The sequence below is a fragment of the Oncorhynchus clarkii genome, chromosome 12 (genome assembly GCF_045791955.1).
Source record: "Oncorhynchus clarkii lewisi isolate Uvic-CL-2024 chromosome 12, UVic_Ocla_1.0, whole genome shotgun sequence".
NCBI lineage: Eukaryota > Metazoa > Chordata > Actinopteri > Salmoniformes > Salmonidae > Oncorhynchus > Oncorhynchus clarkii.
In genome coordinates this window covers 90,677,319-90,698,333 of record NC_092158.1, presented here as the reverse complement: position 1 = coordinate 90,698,333, position 21,015 = coordinate 90,677,319, and the positions used below count along the sequence as shown (strand labels likewise).

The 21,015-nt window shown below is 46.4% G+C and overlaps 1 protein-coding gene across 5 annotated transcripts in view; it reads right to left on the bottom strand.

Moving 5' to 3' along the window:
* Positions 1 to 21,015, bottom strand: part of LOC139421609 (glycogen [starch] synthase, muscle-like) — a 29,331-nt gene that overhangs the window by 4,777 nt on the left and 3,539 nt on the right. For all 5 annotated transcript variants that reach the window (XR_011635657.1, XR_011635655.1, XR_011635656.1 and 2 more), the window contains exons 3-15: positions 20,573 to 20,754; positions 17,301 to 17,492; positions 9,719 to 9,904; positions 8,547 to 8,691; positions 8,179 to 8,296; positions 5,903 to 6,023; positions 4,432 to 4,538; positions 4,247 to 4,306; positions 3,065 to 3,257; positions 2,452 to 2,578; positions 1,770 to 1,865; positions 1,342 to 1,505; positions 1,183 to 1,263 (exon numbers count right to left, since the gene is read on the bottom strand). Coding sequence is in view for 1 of the 5 variants with exons in the window: in XM_071172668.1 (XP_071028769.1) it covers positions 1,183 to 1,263; positions 1,342 to 1,505; positions 1,770 to 1,865; positions 2,452 to 2,578; positions 3,065 to 3,257; positions 4,247 to 4,306; positions 4,432 to 4,538; positions 5,903 to 6,023; positions 8,179 to 8,296; positions 8,547 to 8,691; positions 9,719 to 9,904; positions 17,301 to 17,492; positions 20,573 to 20,754 (1,772 nt within the window). In the remaining 4 variants the exon portion in view is untranslated. The remainder of the gene's footprint in view (positions 1 to 1,182; positions 1,264 to 1,341; positions 1,506 to 1,769; positions 1,866 to 2,451; positions 2,579 to 3,064; positions 3,258 to 4,246; positions 4,307 to 4,431; positions 4,539 to 5,902; positions 6,024 to 8,178; positions 8,297 to 8,546; positions 8,692 to 9,718; positions 9,905 to 17,300; positions 17,493 to 20,572; positions 20,755 to 21,015) is intronic.

Here is a 21,015-nt window from a genome sequence, read left to right as displayed (position 1 = left end):
CAGGTAATTGAGTAAACACCCCTGTTATAACCCTCAGCCTTCCAGGTAATTGAGTAAACACCCCTGTTATAACCCCCAGCCCTCCAGGTAATTGAGTAAACACCCCTGTTATAACCCCCAGCCTTCCAGGTAATTGAGTAAACACCCCTGTTATAATCCCCAGCCCTCCAGGTAATTGAGTAAACACCCCTGTTATAACCCTCAGCCCTCCAGGTAATTGAGTAAACACCCCTGTTATAACCCTCAGCCCTCCAGGTAATTGAGTAAACACCCCTGTTATAATCCCCAGCCCTCCAGGTAATTGAGTAAACAGCCCTGTTATAAACCCCAGCCCTCCAGGTAATTGAGTAAACACCCCTGTTATAACCCTCAGCCCTCCAGGTAATTGAGTAAACACCCCTGTTATAACCCTCCAGGTAATTGGGTAAACACCCCTGTTATAACCCTCAGCCCTCCAGGTAATTGTGTAAACACCCCTGTTATAACCCCCAGCCCTCCAGGTAATTGAGTAAACACCCCTGTTATAACCCTCAGCCCTGCAGGTAATTGAGTAAACACACCTGTTATAACCCTCAGCCCTCCAGGTAATTGAGTAAACACCCCTGTTATAACCCTCAGCCCTCCAGGTAATTGAGTAAACACCCCTGTTATAACCCCCAGCCCTCCAGGTAATTGAGTAAACACACCTGTTATAACCCTCAGCCCTCCAGGTAATTGAGTAAACACACCTGTTATAACCCTCAGCCCTCCAGGTAATTGAGTAAACACCCCTGTTATAACCCTCAGCCCTCCAGGTAATTGAGTAAACACCCCTGTTATAACCCCCAGCCCTCCAGGTAATTGAGTAAACACCCCTGTTATAACCCCCAGCCCTCCAGGTAATTGAGTAAACACCCCTGTTATAACCCCCAGCCCTCCAGGTAATTGAGTAAACACCCCTGTTATAACCCCCAGCCCTCCAGGTAATTGAGTAAACACCCCTGTTATAAAACAAGAAGAGTCCAACTACAAAGGTCCACTACAGCAGATTCCTACTGAGTGAATAAGAACATGTTTTACTCATCTCCCCCGGGCACCATTAGGTACTAGGTGGTTTCCAATGGTGTAGAATTATTAAGTACCCATTGTTACCCAAAAGGAGGAAACAGCATCTCCTCTCCAGACAGACAGAGACAGACTTACAGTGTCAGAGTCATGAGGTTGGTAGAAGTAGGTATCTGGGAAGGCTTTAGCCAGGGCCATGTGACGAGCTGATATGTAATACTGAAGGAGAGAGGAGAGATGATAGTTATTAGTAGAACGGTTGACATTTCTTCTCTTGGTAAAGGTGAAAGTTCTCACCCTGCCCAGGTATCTCCAGTCCAGAAGGTCACTCAGGCGCTCTGTGCGGTTCCGCTGGATGATCCTGGCTCGCCGGCTCTGCTGACAGAACTGGAACAGGTACGACGTGAGCTGGTTACATGACTCATCAACCCCTCTGTACCGTCGATCAAGGATGTAGATTCCTGAGGTAGAGGACAACAGCATTAGTCAAATCTACTGAAGATCAGTTGGTAGAGAGCAGTGTTTGTAATGCCAAAGGTTGTGGGTTCAATTCCCACTGGAACCACCCCATATGTACAACGTAACATGAATGACTGTCTCTTTGGATAAAAGCCTCATCCAAACAACATATTATACAGGGACCATTACTTCTCTAAATGTAGAATGTTTAATCAGCCCCTTGGAAGACACTTAACAACCTTGACTTGGACACATTCTGAACACACCGTATGCTGAGGGATCAGCTATGTGTTCCTCCATGAAGCAGCCAAACCCAGAGAGGTTGGTAGAGATTGAGGGGATCCCCATGACTGTACACTCAGCTGAGAGAGGGAGAGATATTGAAGTAAATATACTTGTATATGCCATACAGCCAATGTACAAGACAACCATATCTCCATGGTTCATAGTATCTATAAGAGTCTACCTGGTGTCTATCTCCATGGCTCATAGTATCTATAAGAGTCTACCTGGTGTATATCTCCATGGTTCATAGTATCTATAAGAGTCTACTTGGTGTATATCTCCATGGCTCATAGTATCTATAAGAGTCTACCTGGTGTATATCGCCATGGTTCATAGTGTCTATAAGAGTCTACCTGGTGGTTCATAGTATCTGTAAGAGTCTACCTGGTGGTTCATAGTATCTATAAGAGTCTACCTGGTGGTTCATAGTATCTATAAGAGTCTACCTGGTGGTTCATAGTATCTATAAGAGTCTACCTGGTGGTTCATAGTATCTATAAGAGTCTACCTGGTGGTTCATAGTATCTATAAGAGTCTACCTGGTGGTTCATAGTATCTATAAGAGTCTACCTGGTGGTTCATAGTATCTATAAGAGTCTACCTGGTGGTTCATAGTATCTATAAGAGTCTACCTGGTGGTTCATAGTATCTATAAGAGTCTACCTGGTGTATATCCCCACGGTTCATAGTAAGAGGGGAACACTCCAAGATGGCAGCCTCTTACAAACTCTTCATAATCCATCGGCAGGAGGGGAGAGGTGGAGGACAGGAACTCTGGGTGGAAGATCACCTAAAAGGATGATGGGAAACACAAATGAAGCAGGGGATGAGGACAGAGTTGACCAGATGAAAGAGATGCACTTCCACCATATTATTTACACCAGTTTTACAAGTCTTCCAATCAGTGCAGAAGAAGAGGAAGAGAATAATTATTTTGAAGCAGTTGAACCCATTTGACCCCCAGCTCTGCAGCGGGCTGAGCAATGGTTTCTAGCCCAGACTGGCCTTTGCATCAGTAGCAGGATAGTGTTATAGGAATGACATTTGTGTGACGGGAGGGACCAGAGCAGAGCACAGTGTGACGGTTATGTATTTGTAAAGTGTCAGTATAGCCCACATGCCATCTCACTAGCAAATGAGGACAATGGCAATGAGCCTCTGGCCTTCGTGTTTTTATCCTGGAGGATTGTTGACATAGTCTATGTAACGTCGTCTCCGGCTGGAGCTGCCTAATACTTTTAATGATCTAATTATTTAAATGAATCAATCAATCTACCTTGACGCGGTCGGCAGAGCTGTTGAACAGGCCGATGCGGCGAATGCAAGTGAGGATGGGGTCGTTGCTGTCCTCCAGCATGTTGTGGGTACAGATGGGAGGCTGGCACTGCCTCTGGGTGGCAAAGATGGCACGCTTCATCATGGTGAAGTCGTCCTTACTCAGCATCTTGGACACGTCCGGCAACTGCCCACTAATGCAGCACAAAGGTAGATTTTACTAAGGGTGTAAAATACAAACCAGCACAAAAGCTCTGATGAAGGCCAAGAGGCAGACACATAAGCGTGAATCAAATGTGTGTGGGCTTCCCTTCTCTTTAACTAATCAAATCAAATCAAAATCTTTAACTAACACAAAGTAATTCATACAAACTGTCGTCTATAAGCTCTCTTACAGTAATAATGGTTTACAGGACAGTGATTCATATGGGTTTACAGGTCAGTGATTCACATGGGTTTACAGGTCAGTGATTCACATGGGTTTACAGGACAGTGATTCACATGGGTTTACAGGACAGTGATTCATATGGGTTTACAGGACAGTGATTCACTCCTAGCTGTCCCTAGTCCACCTGGCCGTGCTGCTGCTCCAGTTTCAACTGTTCTGCCTGCGGCTATAGAACCCTGACCTGTTCACCGGATGTGTTACCTGTCCCAGACCTGCTGTTTTCAACTCTCTAGAGACAGCAGGAGCGGTAGAGATACTCTCAATGATCGGCTATGAAAAGCCAACTGACATTTACTCCTGAGGTGTAGTAGTTGTCTGGGTTTCTGCTTGCTATTTGGGGTTTTAGGCTGGGTTTCTGTACAGCACTTTGAGATATCAGCTGATTAAGAAGGGCTATATAAATACATTTGATATGGGTTTACAGGACAGTGATTCATATGGGTTTACGGGGCAGTGATTCATATGGGTTTACGGGGCAGTGATTCATATGGGTTTACAGGGCAGTGATTCATATGGGTTTACAGGGCAGTGATTCATATGGGTTCATACAGTTGTTGTACTGGTAGTTCAACAGCACAAATGGGGATTCATAGAGGTCCACTTACACCAGCAGTGATTCTTATGGGTTTACAGGACAGTGATTCATATGGGTTTACAGGACAGTGATTCATATGGGTTTACAGGACAGTGATTGATATGGGTTTACAGGACAGTGATTCATAGAGGTCCACTTACACCAGCAGTGATTCATATAGTTTCTTTCCGAAGCGTTCCTTCACTGTTTGAGCGGTATCCCTGCCATGAGGATGTCAAAACAAAGTCCAGTTATTAGTCACTAGAAATACATACGTTTTCTTATTTTCTCACATGCAAGTGTCTCCCTCTGTGGCAGGAAACAGCCATGGTGGCGTTGTCATTACCAGAGCTGCTTCCTGACTGCTTGGCCTTTCAGCGTCTCCACGTTGAAGTTGTTGGTCCGCGCAGGCATGATGAAGAACGCAACGACAGTCACATCGCTGTGGTTGACCTGGGGGAGAGAGAGGAGGCAGGGAGGGAGTAAATAGCTGCAAGATTCTTGAATACATCCAACTAACCGACAGACAGGTAGACAATGGGTGTGTACACTCACACAGACACACAGTCCATTCAGGAAGTATTCAGATCCCTTGACTTTTTACGTTACAGCCTTATTCTAAAATGGATTTTTTTTTAAACACAATAACCCATAATGACAAAGTGAAAACAGGTTTTTAGAAATGTTTGCAAATCTATAAAAAAATATCTTATTTGAGAATAAACAGAAATACCTTATTTACATAAGTATTCAGACCCTTTGCTATGAGACTCAAAATTGAGCTCAGGTGCATCCTGTTTCTATTGATCATCCTAGAGATGTTTCTTCAACTTGGAGTCCACCCGTGGTAAATTCAATTGATTGGACCTGATTGGACCTGATTTGGAAAGGCACACCTGTCTATAAGCCCACAGTTTACAGTGCATGTCAGAGCAAAAACCAAGCCATGAGGTCAAAGGAATTGTTTGAGAGAGCTCTGAGACAGGATTCTCTGGTCTGATGAAACCAAGATTGAACTCTTTGGCCTGAATGCGAAGTGTCACGTCTGGAGGAAACCTGCCACCATCCCTACAGTGAAGAATGGTGGTGGCAGCATCCTGCTGTGGGGATGTTTTTCAGGGGCAGAGACTGGGAAACTAGTCAGGAACGAGGGAAAGATGAACGGAGCAAAGTACAGAGAGATCCTTGATGAAAACCTGCTCCAGAGCACTAAGGACGTCAGACTGGGGCAAAGATTCAACTTCCAACAGGACAACGACCCTAAACACACAGCCAAGTCAATGCAGGAGTGGCTTCGGGACAAGTCTCTGAATGTCCTTGAGTGGCCCAGGCAGAGCCCGGACTTGAACCAAATCGAACGTCTCTGGAGAGACCTGAAAATAGCTGTGCAGCAACGCTCCCCATCCAACCTGACAAGAGTTTGAGAGGATCTCCAGAGAAGAATGGAAGAAACTCCCCAAATACAGGTGTGCCAAGCTTGTAGCGTCATACCAAAGAAGACTCGAGGCTGTAATCTCTGCAAAAGGTGCTTCATAAAAGTACTGAGAGTAAAGCGTCTGAAGACTTATGTCAATTTGATATAATATTTTGTTGTTGTAATACATTTACAAACATGTCTAAAACCCCATAATGACAAATCAAAAAGAGGTTATCGTGTGTAGATTGATGAGGGATTTTTTTAGAATAAGGCAGTAACCTAACAAAATGTGGAAAAAGTTGAGGGGTCTGAATACTTTCCAAACGCACACACATTTTCTGATACACGTGTACGTACACACACACACACACAGTGCCGGACACACGCACACACAGCTTACTCTCAGTAGATAGTTGAGTCTGGCCAAAGCCTCCAAGAAGATATCAGCTCCTTTGTTGCTGAACTCATACCGCCCAGCGATGAACAGGAACAGACACTTGTCCAGGTTGAAGTCCAGGTGTCTGGCGGGTGGGACAACAACAACCATTCAAGATGAGACCATCACCTGACCACATGTCCAGACCAGGGTTGGGGTCAATTTCATTTCAATTCAGTCAATTCCAAAAGTAAACCGACATTCCATTTGCTTCTCTATGAGAATTGATATTGGAATTCAGGTTATTTCCTGAATTGAAATGGAATGGACCCCAACCCTCATCCAACCACATCATTCATTCATTCCCTTGTTCTCCATAATCAAGATTTAAAGCATTAAAATGAAGGTTGGGGTATGTAGAATTTGATAATGAGATTGAGAATCTTAGCAAACTAAAGAAAAATACCACAAACTATATTTTGACATTTGTTTAATTAGTCCACTGTTGATACAGTCTCAAAATGTCAGCAATCAAGTTTTTTTTGGTGTTGTTCCCCTTTAACTCAGGTGAGCACCAGCCAGATAGTTGTGTTTGGCTAACTGTGTTTCTGTAGTCACTTGTGATGCAGTTTTCAAAACAACGGCCACTGGATTGATGTAAATCATAATGATTCTGCCAGGTGTCTGCCAAGTTATAGGCTACTTTGTATTGACCTTTTAATTGTCTTTCCATTTACCCCAAAACAGTTAGACACTCATTAGCACCGCTAACGGCTAAGCCCACAGCAGGGCTTGACATTCTGGTAAATGTGCGAGACACACTGGGCCAGTGCCAACTGAAAGCTACTGTCCCGAAGAAAAAAATACAAGACCTGACAGCAGGTGATTTTATATTTAATTTGTGGGCTGAGTAAGTCGCCTTACAGGGTTCATACAGACATCGGAAAGTCAAATTCAAGGACTTGAAATTATTTTTTTAAGCACTTAATTGTAGGCAAATTTTGAAGGAGCTACATTTTATGTCATTGTTGTAATAGCCTATAGAAGAAGACAATTCCCCCCCGTTTCCACTATGAATAATGCATTCTGTTTTTAATAGGCCTAACCAATAGTATTATGCATGGACATTGTATGAATAATGCATTCTGTTTTTAATAGGCCTAACCAATAGTATTATGCATGGACATTGTATGAATAATGCATTCTGTTTTTAATAGGCCTAACCAATAGTATTATGCATGGACATTGTATGAATAATGCATTCTGTTTTTAATAGGCCTAACCAATAGTATTATGCATTGACATTGACAAAACATTTACATTCTAAAATGTCACAATAATGTGGACATTGCCTGATTAAATAGACAGCATGCTCCTGACACAAACACAACAACGTGTGGTAGCTAGTCAGTCTCACCACTTTAAAAAATAAATAAGTGAACCTACTAATCGAGTCAGTTAAGAACAAATTCTTATTTACAACACCGGCCAAACTACCTTTGAATGTTTGCTTCAACTTGGTTTTCTATACAATGTTATTTTCTTATAATAAACACATAGGGTTTTACCGCAACAGGCTTCAATTGAAACAGCAGGAAACAAACGAAAGCACCCGAATCTCATAAAAACTGATCAGAAATTAAATCACGTAATAATTATATTGGAGCAGTAGAAGTTGTGAATCGGCTACCATAACCAATGACTTCAACAACCAAATAGTGGAGAAGAAATGTCATTGTCAAGGTAGGCTATTCCATGATGACTGATTTTGTGCATCGCCAATATTCAAACAAAAACGTTTTACCTGGGTTGCATACCCATTCTGGCCTTAGCATTTATTTTTGGTCAATTGCAAATTACTGTTTGAATAAATCATGATAAAAAGATATGCAACTGCCACCCTTGCGACCAAAACATGTGTCGCACTGTTATGGCCACAGTATCAAACCCTGAAAATGATAGTGTCAATAAGGTTCAAGCAACAGGCTGTTTCTATGGTTGTCTATTAATATGATGGGAAAAAACGGGTTAAATTAACATTGTTTCCACATCATTTAAACAAAACAAATGTGATAATGTTGAATCAACAAAAAAAATAAACATAAGGGAATTTCTTATTTTTTTCCACCCAACTTTGAACCTAAATCCAATGTGATGGTGATCATGTTTTGTTGAATTTACATTAGTTGACAACTCAACATAATGACAATCAAAAATAGACATTGAAATGACATCTGTGCCCAGTGGGTCAGCAGTATGTATATATAGTATATTTGTGTTTGGGTGGTGACCCCACTGACCCATAGAAGTGACCTCTGATGAACTCCTGGATACGGTTCTTGCTCTGGGCGTGCAGGTTCTGGAACTCATGCATGGCAGAGAACTTCTTCACGTTCAGCCCGTTAGGGGTGATTATGTCTGTGGGGTGGCGGGGGAGAAGGAGAGAGAGGGAGAACAGGAAAGGGAGAGAGAACAGGAGACGGAGAGGTAGAGATAACAAGAGAGGTAGAGAAAGAACAGGAGATGAGGGTTAGAGATAACAAGAGAGAGGAGAGGTAGAGATAACAGGAGAGGTTAGCCAGACAGTCAACTAAGAACAAACAAAGAGGTTAAAAGGTTAAAAAAAACAGAGACTTGAGAGGAATTCCTGTGACAGACATACACACACCTGGTTTCCTCTTGAGCAGGTGCTCTGCCTCAACGGCTGTGATCTGAGAGACGGTGGTGAAGACATGAGCGCAGCGTGCCGCTGTCCGCTCCAGACAATACCGATGGTAGATCTGTCTATCCCCCGCCTCCTTATCCACGTTGAACTGAGACAGAGAGGACAATTCCAAATCGTCAATTCCACTCACCAAGACTAAGCTATTACCTACTATGAGCTAAAGTTTATTGAATAAGTAACATGAAAAAAAAAAGTATTCTCAATTATTTTTGATCATAAAACAAAGCCTATCTGATCTAGAGTAGTGGCTATGGTGAAGAGGCTGGGAGACACAACGTGTTCAGCAGTTGTGGGCCAAGTAAATAGCACATCAAATAAGTGTTTCACTGTTTTAGTGGAGCAATCCAGGGTCGATGAAACAGGACAGACTAGATGCTAAAAACCAACATGCTAAAAACGCTAAGGTCCTGCCCGCCCCACCTTCCACACACTTGTGTAACTCTGGAAGCATCAGCTTGGTATCATCAGTCTGGTAACAGTTCTCCACTAACTCTAGAAGCATCAGCTTGGTATCATCTGGTAACAGTTCTCCACTAACTCTAGAAGCATCAGATCGGTATCAGTATGGTAACAGTTCTCCACTAACTCTAGAAGCATCAGATTGGTATCAGTATGGTAACAGTTCTCCACTAACTCTAGAAGCATCAGATTGGTATCAGTATGGTAACAGTTCTCCACTAACTCTAGAAGCATCAGATTGGTATCAGTATGGTAACAGTTCTCCACTAACTCTAGAAGCATCAGATTGGTATCATCAGTCTGGTAACAGTTATCCACTAACTCTAGAAGCATCAGCTTGGTATCATCTGGTAACAGTTTCCTTTCAGATCTACACTAGTGAATACTAAGTAGGGGACTAGAGGTTGATTTAGGATCATGGCAAAAGATACTAGCTAGGGTGATACAACTGACCTTCAAACAACCTAGAATGACCCACAACGCTTACTGTGAGGTCAGTTACCTGTGAATGATGGTGAAGATGCACAAAGACAGAGCAATCAGAACAAAGTAAACATGACATCCCAACCCTGACCAACACACACCACAGATCATGACCACAGATCATGACATCACCACATGTGTACACACAAACACACCCACACAGATACACTCACATCGGCGAGGTTGTTGTAGAAGTCCACGCTGCCGGCACACAGGTAGCGTCCCAGCAGGGTGGCATGGGTGGTGAAGATGGTTGCCACGGGCAACTGTCTCTGTCTGCATAGCGCCAAGCCCAGGCCTGCCAGCCACTCATGGAAATGGGCCAGGATATGGGGAGGCTCCTCACACTGCGCTGCATACTGGAGGAAGACAATGTGGGGTTAATATAATGGGCCAGAATTCTGGAGGAAGACAATGTGGGGTTAATATAATGGGCCAGCATACTGGAGGAAGACAATGTGGGGTTAATATAATGGTCCAGCATACTGGAGGAAGACAATGTGGGGTTAATATAATGGGCCAGCATACTGGAGGAAGACAATGTGGGGTTAATATAATGGGCCAGCATTCTGGAGGAAGACAATGTGGGGTTAATATAATGGGCCAGCATACTGGAGGAAGACAATGTGGGGTAAATATAATGGTCCAGCATACTGGAGGAAGACAATGTGGGGTTAATATAATGGGCCAGCATACTGGAGGAAGACAATGTGGGGTTAATATAATGGGCCAGCATTCTGGAGGAAGACAATGTGGGGTTAATATAATGGGCCAGCATTCTGGAGGAAGACAATGTGGGGTTAATATAATGGGCCAGCATTCTGGAGGAAGACAATGTGGGGTTAATATAATGGGCCAGCATTCTGGAGGAAGACAATGTGGGGTTAATATAATGGGCCAGCATTCTGGAGGAAGACAATGTGGGGTTAATATAACGGTCCAGCATTCTGGAGGAAGACAATGTGGGGTTAATATAATGGTCCAGCATACTGGAGGAAAACAATGTGGGGTTAATATAATGGGCCAGCATTCTGGAGGAAGACAATGTGGGGTTAATATAATGGTCCAGCATACTGGAGGAAGACAATGTGGGGTTAATATAATGGTCCAGCATACTGGAGGAAGACAATGTGGGGTTAATATAATGGTCCAGCATTCTGGAGGAAGACAATGTGGGGTTAATATAATGGTCCAGCATTCTGGAGGAAGACAATGTGGGGTTAATATAATGGGCCAGCATTCTGGAGGAAGACAATGTGGGGTTAATATAATGGTCCAGCATTCTGGAGGAAGACAATGTGGGGTTAATATAATGGGCCAGCATTCTGGAAGAAGACAATGTGGGGTTAATATAATGGGCCAGCATTCTGGAAGAAGACAATGTGGGGTTAATATAATGGGCCAGCATTCTGGAAGAAGACAATGTGGGGTTAATATAATGGGCCAGCATTCTGGAAGAAGACAATGTGGGGTTAATATAATGGGCCAGCATTCTGGAAGAAGACAATGTGGGGTTAATATAATGGCCATCGAACGATAAAGGCATGCGCTCCTTTTTTAGACCGTGTTGAGCTGTTGCTGGTAGGTGCACTTGATTCAAACGTCCTGGGTAAGCAAAGTGTTCCCATGAGACAAACTCTGCATACCCGGAAATCTGTGACTAAATCAAGTGCACCTACTACGCTGCCCAATTGGAAAGCTCAAATCACCGTGGCTACAGAGCTTCCATGACCCTGGCCACCGCCAAGTTTAATAGTCTACTAGTCTACGTAAGATTTAATCACTTTTAAAACCATGACAACCGAGACTGTCAACGAATACAGCAAAGAGCTGCTGTTTTTGTGAGTGTTTAAGCTTCTATTCAGCTCTGTCACTGTTTATATTCAACACTATTAGAAAACGCACATCTCCGTACTTCCACTCAGGCTGCAGCTGTAATGAATGAGTAGCCAAGTATCAACAGCCCTGCCTTTTATTATTATTAGCAGCTCGTCATGTCCATTTTAATATTAAGGAATATTTCACTTTCTCTGGTCACAGGAACATCATGAATTTGTTTATGAGGCAGATGCGGTGCGACCGAGTTTCTCCATCAGGTGGAAGATGGTGTCCCCTCTCTCTGGTCAGTCTCACCTCTCTCTGGTCAGTCTCACCTCTCTCTGGTCAGTCTCACCTCTCTCTGGTCAGTCTCACCTCTCTCTGGTCAGTCTCACCTCTCTCTGGTCAGTCTCACCTCTCTCTGGTCAGTCTCACCTCTCTCTGGTCAGTCTCACCGGAGGAAAGGAAGGAGGGAGCAGGGATCGTGAGAGACGGTGTCCCCTCTCTCTGGTCAGTCTCACCAGAGGAAAGGAAGGAGGGAGCAGGGATCGTGAGAGACGGTGTCCCCTCTCTCTGGTCAGTCTCACCAGAGGAAATGAAGGAGAGAGCAGGTGGAAGATGGTGTCCCCTCTCTCTGGTCAGTCTCACCGGAGGAAAGGAAGGAGGGAGCAGGGATCGTGAGAGACGGTGTCCCCTCTCTCTGGTCAGTCTCACCAGAGGAAAGGAAGGAGGGAGCAGGGATCGTGAGAGACGGTGTCCCCTCTCTCTGGTCAGTCTCACCGGAGGAAAGGAAGGAGAGAGCAGGTGGATGACGGTGTCCCCTCTCCCTGGCCAGTCTCACCGGAGGAAAGGAAGGAGAGAGCAGGTGGAAGACGGTGTCCCTTCTCTCTGGTCAGTCTCACCGGAGGAAAGGAAGGAGAGAGCAGGTGGAAGATGGTGTCCCCTCTCTCTGGTCAGTCTCACCGGAGGAAAGGAAGGAGAGAGCAGGTGGAAGACGGTTTCCCCTCTCTCTGGTCAGTCTCACCAGAGGAAAGGAAGGAGGGAGCAGGGATCGTGAGAGACGGTGTCCCCTCTCTCTGGTCAGTCTCACCAGAGGAAAGGAAGGAGGGAGCAGGGATCGTGAGAGACGGTGTCCCCTCTCTCTGGTCAGTCTCACCAGAGGAAAGGAATGAGAGAGCAGGTGGAAGACGGTGTCCCCTCTCTCTGGTCAGTCTCACCGGAGGAAAGGAAGGAGAGAGCAGGGATCGTGAGAGACGGTGTCCCCTCTCTCTGGTCAGTCTCACCGGAGGAAAGGAAGGAGAGAGCAGGTGGAAGACGGTGTCCCCTCTCCCTGGTCAGTCTCACCAGAGGAAAGGAAGGAGAGAGCAGGTGGAAGACGGTGTCCCCTCTCTCTGGTCAGTCTCACCGGAGGAAAGGAAGGAGAGAGCAGGTGGAAGACGGTGTCCCCTCTCCCTGGTCAGTCTCACCAGAGGAAAGGAAGGAGGGAGCAGGGATCGTGAGAGACGGTGTCCTCTCTCTCTGGTCAGTCTCACCAGAGGAAAGGAAGGAGGGAGCAGGGATCGTGAGAGGTGGTGTCCCCTCTCTCTGGTCAGTCTCACCAGAGGAAAGGAAGGAGAGAGCAGGGATCGTGAGAGGTGGTGTCCCCTCTCTCTGGTCAGTCTCACCGGAGGAAAGGAAGGAGAGAGCAGGTGGATGACGGTGTCCCCTCTCTCTGGTCAGTCTCACCGGAGGAAAGGAAGGAGAGAGCAGGTGGATGACGGTGTCCCCTCTCTCTGGTCAGTCTCACCGGAGGAAAGGAAGGAGAGAGCAGGTGGAAGACGGTGTCCCCTCTCTCTGGTCAGTCTCACCAGAGGAAAGGAAGGAGGGAGCAGGGATCGTGAGAGGTGGTGTCCCCTCTCTCTGGTCAGTCTCACCAGAGGAAAGGAAGGAGAGAGCAGGGATCGTGAGAGACGGTGTCCCCTCTCTCTGGTCAGTCTCACCGGAGCAAAGGAAGGAGAGAGCAAGGACTGTGAGAGGTGGTGTCCCCTCTCTCAGGTCAGTCTCACCAGAGGAAAGGAAGGAGAGAGCAGGGATCGTGAGAGGTGGTGTCTCCTCTCTCTGGTCAGTCTCACCGGAGGAAAGGAAGGAGAGAGCAGGGACTGTGAGAGGCAGTTGGGAAAAATCGTTTTGAACGGTCATCTAACTCAGAATTCCAAGTCGGAAACTCGGACATCTTTCTAGAGCTCCGACTTTTCGACCTGAAGATCACTGACGTGGTGATTTGACCTCGTTGACCATCAGATGCAGGTACCATCAGTCCAGTAAAATAAAAAAGCCTCGTTGACCATCAGCTGCAGGTACCATCAGTCCAGTAAAATAAAAAAGACAATTATTTAAATTCATGCTTCACAGTGACTCACAAGTGCTAAACCAACTGATCTATTTTGTTATCAAAGCTTGAGTTTTGAAATACAATATGGTCCGATTAACAATATTGGCAGGCCAATCATATAGCCAGTATTCTGTGAGAATGTATTAGGCCTACTGCCCAAACCTCATTCCTACAAAACTGTTTGTGTGAGGTTAATGTAAAAAATAAATCTGAGCAGTAGATCTCAGCTTGCTTTTTGACTGCGAAAGTGATCTTGACTCAGAAAAGGTTGGCGACCACTGGGCTAGAACCACCTACTTATAACAGTGAGCAGTATGTAGGCCACGCCCCCCTTATCCCCATTCAACCGATTATCCCTGACCCTCTGTGGCTGCAACCCACCTCTCCTAGTAACTCATTATCCCTGACCCTCCCTGACAGCAACCCACCTCTCCTAGTAACTCATTATCCCTGACCCTCCCTGACAGCAACCCACCTCTCCTAGTAACCCATTATCCCTGACAGCAACCCACCTCTCCTAGTAACCCATTATCCCTGACAGCAATCTCTCTCTCCTAGTAACCCATTATCCCTGATAGCAACCCACCTCTCCTAGTAACCCATTATCCCTGACCCTCTCTGGCAGCAACCCACCTCTCCTAGTAACAAATTATCCCTGACCCTCCCTGACAGCAACCCACCTCTCCTAGTAACCCATTATCCCTGACCCTCCCTGACAGCAACCCACCTCTCCTAGTAACCCATTATCCCTGACAGCAATCTACCTCTCCTAGTAACCCATTATCCCTGACAGCAACCCACCTCTCCTAGTAACTCATTATCCCTGACCCTCCCTGGCAGCAACCCACCTCTCATAGTAACCCATTATCCCTGACCCTCCCTGGCAGCAACCCACCTCTCCTAGTAACCCATTATCCCTGACCCTCCCTGGCAGCAACCCACCTCTCCCAGTAACCAATTATCCCTGACACTCCCTGGCAGCAACCCACCTCTCCCAGTAGCCAATTATCCCTGACACTCCCTGGCAGCAACCCACCTCTCCTAGTAACCCATTATCCCTGACCCTCCCTGACAGCAACCCACCTCTCCTAGTAATCCATTATCCCTGACAGCAACCCACCTCTCCCAGTAACCCATTATCCCTGACCCTCCCTGGCAGCAACCCACCTCTCCCAGTAACCCATTATCCCTGACCCTCCCTGACAGCAACCTACCTCTCATAGTAACCCATTATCCCTGACAGCAACCCACCTCTCCCAGTAACCCATTATCCCTGACCCTTCGACAGCAACCTACCTCTCCTAGTAACCCATTATCCCTGACCCTCCCTGACAGCAACCCACCTCTCCCAGTAACCCATTATCCCTGACAGCAATCCACCTCTCCTAGTAACCCATTATCCCTGACCCTCTGTGGCAGCAACCCACCTCTCCTAGTAACTCATTATCCCTGACCCTCCCTGGTAGCAACCCACCTCTCCTAGTAACCCATTATCCCTGACCCTCCCTGACAGCAACCCACCTCTCATAGTAACCCATTATCCCTGACCCTCCCTGGCAGCAACCCACCTTTCCTAGTAACCCATTATCCCTGACCCTCCCTGGCAGCAACCCACCTTTCCTAGTAACCCATTATCCCTGACCCTCCCTGGCAGCAACCCACCTCTCCCAGTAACCCATTATCCCTGACACTCCCTGGCAGCAACCCACCTCTCCTAGTAACCCATTATCCCTGACCCTCCCTGACAGCAACCCACCTCTCCTAGTAACTCATTATCCCTGACCCTCCCTGACAGCAACCCACCTCTCCTAGTAACCCATTATCCCTGACAGCAACCCACCTCTCCTAGTAACCCATTATCCCTGACAGCAATCTCTCTCTCCTAGTAACCCATTATCCCTGATAGCAACCCACCTCTCCTAGTAACCCATTATCCCTGACCCTCTCTGGCAGCAACCCACCTCTCCTAGTAACAAATTATCCCTGACCCTCCCTGACAGCAACCCACCTCTCCTAGTAACCCATTATCCCTGACCCTCCCTGACAGCAACCCACCTCTCCTAGTAACCCATTATCCCTGACAGCAATCTACCTCTCCTAGTAACCCATTATCCCTGACAGCAACCCACCTCTCCTAGTAACTCATTATCCCTGACCCTCCCTGGCAGCAACCCACCTCTCATAGTAACCCATTATCCCTGACCCTCCCTGGCAGCAACCCACCTCTCCTAGTAACCCATTATCCCTGACCCTCCCTGGCAGCAACCCACCTCTCCCAGTAACCAATTATCCCTGACACTCCCTGGCAGCAACCCACCTCTCCCAGTAACCAATTATCCCTGACACTCCCTGGCAGCAACCCACCTCTCCTAGTAACCCATTATCCCTGACCCTCCCTGACAGCAACCCACCTCTCCTAGTAATCCATTATCCCTGACAGCAACCCACCTCTCCCAGTAACCCATTATCCCTGACCCTCCCTGGCAGCAACCCACCTCTCCTAGTAACCCATTATCCCTGACCCTCCCTGACAGCAACCTACCTCTCATAGTAACCCATTATCCCTGACAGCAACCCACCTCTCCCAGTAACCCATTATCCCTGACCCTTCGACAGCAACCTACCTCTCCTAGTAACCCATTATCCCTGACCCTCCCTGACAGCAACCCACCTCTCCCAGTAACCCATTATCCCTGACAGCAATCCACCTCTCCTAGTAACCCATTATCCCTGACCCTCTGTGGCAGCAACCCACCTCTCCTAGTAACTCATTATCCCTGACCCTCCCTGGCAGCAACCCACCTCTCCTAGTAACCCATTATCCCTGACCCTCCCTGACAGCAACCCACATCTCATAGTAACCCATTATCCCTGACCCTCCCTGGCAGCAACCCACCTCTCCTAGTAACCCATTATCCCTGACCCTCCCTGACAGCAACCCACCTCTCCTAGTAACCCATTATCCCTGACAGCAACCCACCTCTCCCAGTAACCCATTATCCCTGACCCTCCGACAGCAACCCACCTCTCCTAGTAACCCATTATCCCTGACCCTCCGTGACAGAAACATACCTCTCATAGTAACCCATTATCCCTGACCCTCCCTGGCAGCAACCCACCTCTCCCAGTAACCCATTATCCCTGACAGCAACCTACCTCTTCCAGTAACCCATTATCCCTGACCCTCCCTGGCAGCAACCCACCTCTCCTAGTAACCCATTATCCCTGGCAGCAACCCACCTCTCATAGTAACCCATTATCCCTGACCCTCCCTGGCAGCAACCCACCTCTCATAGTAACCCATTATCCCTGACCCTCCCTGACAGCAACCCACCTCTCCTAGTAACCCATTATCCCTGACAGCAACCCACCTCTCCCAGTAACCCATTATCCCTGACAGCAACCCACCTCTCCCAGTAACCCATTAGCCCTGACAGCAACCCACCTCTCCCAGTAACCCATTATCCCTGACAGCAACCCACCTCTCCCAGTAACCCATTATCCCTGACAGCAACCCACCTCTCCTAGTAACCCATTATCCCTGACCCTCTGTGGCAGCAACCCACCTCCCCTAGTAACCAGGCGGTCAAGAAGCCAAAGAGGACGGCGTCGTTGGCCTCGCGGTCGAACCAGGGCACCCCGATAGAGAAGTTGTCCCACAACTCTTTTTTCCACTTATCCAGGTTCCAGGCAGTGAACGCCACATCTATCAGCACCACGTATGGACTGCCCTCAATCAGCCAACGACCAAAGTACACCTGGGGTGAAGAGAGAGGGAGAGAGAAAGGGTGAGAAAGAGACTGGGGTCAGTGTTTTTAAAGTAGCTTGCTAGCCAGGCAGGTGCTGTTAGCCATAGTGTCGCAACACATTTAGCATATTTTCAATGTGGTCACAGTCTGGACATAGAGTGTTTGACATGTATATGTTTATTTGTTGTTGCCCAGTACAGAGAATTAAAAGACCATTTCCTGTTGTTTATACCATAAAGAACTGGGAGCTTGCACAATGATTTACACAAATGTTCCACAACTTCCAGTCCTGAAGTGAGGACGATTAGAGCACAGTATCGCTCTCATCCAATCAAATGATCTGACCTCACTACACAGGGCTTTCCCATGGTGCACTGCACTGCTATGACAATGCACACCTAGAATGCCAAGGAGTGACTCAGTATGGCACACACACTTACACATATTAACTACACATGCACACTACACACACGCTACAGACTGCCTACCAGAAATAGACAGCAGTGTGTGACACTGATACAGTCTTTAACCTTTTAACAGAAATACCAGAGATTAGAACGACAGGGACAGAGAGTGAAGGATAGAGTGAAATAAATACAGAGAGAAGGAGGGACACTGTGTGTGTGTGTGTGTGTGTGTGTACGTACATGTGTTCAACTATACTTGTGGGGACCAGAAGTAAACAAATGTATTTTTGACAAACTGGGGACATTTTGTTAGTCCCCACAAGGTCAAATACTATTTCTAGGCGGTTTAGGGTTAAGGTTAGAATTAGTGCTCGGGTTAGAATTAAGTTTAGGGTCAGGAACTAGGGTTAGGGTAGAGTACGGGTTAGGGTTAGGAACTAGGGTAGAGTACGGGTTAGGGTTAGGAACTAGGGTAAGGGTAGAGTACGGGTTAGGGTTAGGAACTAGGGTAAGGGTAGAGTACGGGTTAGGGTTAGGAACTAGGGTAAGGGTAGAGTACGGTTTAGGGTTAGGAACTAGGGTTAGGGTTAGAATTAAGTTTAGGGTTAGGAACTAGGGTAAGGGTAGAGTACGGTTTAGGGTTTGGAACTAGGGTTAGGGTTAGAATTAAGTTTAGGGTTTGGAACTAGGGTAAGGGTAGAGTACGGTTTAGGGTTAGGAACTAGGGTAAGGGTAGAGTACGGGTTAGGGTTAGGAACTAGGGTAAGGGTAGAGTACGGTTTAGGGTTAGGAACTAGGGTTAGGGTTAGAATTAAGTTTAGGGTTAGGAATTAGTGCTCGGGTTAGAATTAAGTTTAGGGTTTGGAACTAGGGTTAGGGTAGAGTACGGGTTAGGGTTAGGAACTAGGGTAAGGGTAGAGTACGGTTTAGGGTTAGGAACTAGGGTTAGGGTAGAGTACGGGTTAGGGTTAGGAACTAGGGTAAGGGTAGAGTACGGTTTAGGGTTAGGAACTAGGGTTAGGGTAGAGTACGGGTTAGGGTTAGGAACTAGGGTTAGGGTAGAGTACGGGTTAGGAACTAGGGTAAGGGTAGAGTACGGGTTAGGGTTAGGAACTAGGGTAAGGGTAGAGTACGGGTTAGGGTTAGGAACTAGGGTAAGGGTAGAGTACGGGTTAGGAACTAGGGTAAGGGTAGAGTATGGGTTAGGAACTAGGGTAAGGGTAGAGTACGGGTTAGGGTTAGGAACTAGGGTAAGGGTAGAGTACGGGTTAGGGTTAGGAACTAGGGTAAGTGTAGAGTACGGGTTAGGGTTAGGAACTAGGGTAAGGGTAGAGTACGGGTTAGGAACTAGGGTAAGGGTAGAGTACGGGTTAGGAACTAGGGTAAGGGTAGAGTACGGGTTAGGGTTAGGAACTAGGGTTAGGGTAGAGTACGGGTTAGGGTTAGGAACTAGGGTAAGGGTAGAGTACGGGTTAGGGTTAGGAACTAGGGTAAGGGTAGAGTACAGGTTAGGGTTAGGAACTAGGGTAAGGGTAGAGTACGGGTTAGGGTTAGGAACTAGGGTAGAGTACGGGTTAGGAACTAGGGTAAGGGTAGAGTACGGGTTAGGAACTAGGGTAAGGGTAGAGTACGGGTTAGGGTTAGGAACTAGGGTTAGGGTAGAGTACGGGTTAGGGTTAGGAACTAGGGTAAGGGTAGAGTACGGGTTAGGGTTAGGAACTAGGGTAAGGGTAGAGTACAGGTTAGGGTTAGGAACTAGGGTAAGGGTAGAGTACGGGTTAGGGTTAGGAACTAGGGTAAGGGTAGAGTACGGGTTAGGGTTAGGAACTAGGGTAAGGGAAAATATGATTTTGAATGGAACTGACTTGTGTGTCCCCACAAGGTTAGTTATACAAGACTGTGTGTGTGTGTGTGTGTCCTGGGGAAAGGCCAATGCCATGGACCAGTGTTAGGTGGAGTCTTGGGGTGCACAGGGGCTTCTGAGGCAAGGTTGACGTCATGAGGTAACTGATCAAACCTTTTTAAAAACTGAAGTACACTGCTTAGAAATGCCTAAAATGGAATAATACTGCTTTTAACCTCATCATAATCCCCCAAAAAACTTCAATTGCAAGGACGTGAATAAGTTATGTACTGCTAATGTTTTTTTCTATTGTTGTCAACGTCACGATCGAGAACCAATGGTAATTCAGGAAGCTGCACACACACAGGCTAGTTGAGGTACGAATTCTAATTAGAAACTTCACACTGGGTTCTAAAAAGCACATTTTAGTCTCATGGATTTTATGCTGTTACATGTTACATGCAGCTGCTTTAAAGCGACAATCTGCAGTTTGGTAAAAAGCTGAGGGGTGGGGCTGGGGAAATGTAACCACTCTCAAACTCAGACAGAGCTATGGACTGACCATCCATGTTATCACACTGATAGTTTTAACCATGTTTGATTTATATGGTGTTTGTTTATGTTTACAAACATTGGAGTAAATCAAGCTTATATTTTGGGTTGTGGTGGGGTACGACAGTTAAACTGAGCTCATGAGGCTTTTAAATAAGTTATATTCTTAAAGAATCAAAAATGGATGAAGCAACTGCAGATTTCCCCTTTAAGTACTTTAACAGTGCCAGCAAACTGGTGTGGGTCTCTGTGCGGGTCTCTGTGTGGGTCTCTGTGCGGGTCTGTACCTTACATCCACTGGAATTCATCTTGTCTATGGCTCTCTTAAGGGCAGGGTTGGTGGGCTCAATCAGTTCCACCTGGGTACGGACGTTACTCTCCACGTACGGACCAACCAGGAAATAGTTTTCTCCCCATTCTTCTGCCGTCAGACGGGCTTTGGTCTGGATCACTGTGTAAATCCCACCAACTGCACAGAGGCACGGACCAAGAGTTATTACTAATATACTGTCGTTACACACAGAACCAAGAGTTATTACTAATATACTGTCGTTACACACAGAACCAAGAGTTATTACTAATATACTGGCGTTACACACAGAACCAAGAGTTATTATTACACACAGAACCAAGAGTTATTATTACACAAAGAACCAAGAGTTATTACTAATATACTGTCGTTACACGCAGAACCAAGAGTTATTACTAATATACTGTCGTCACACACACA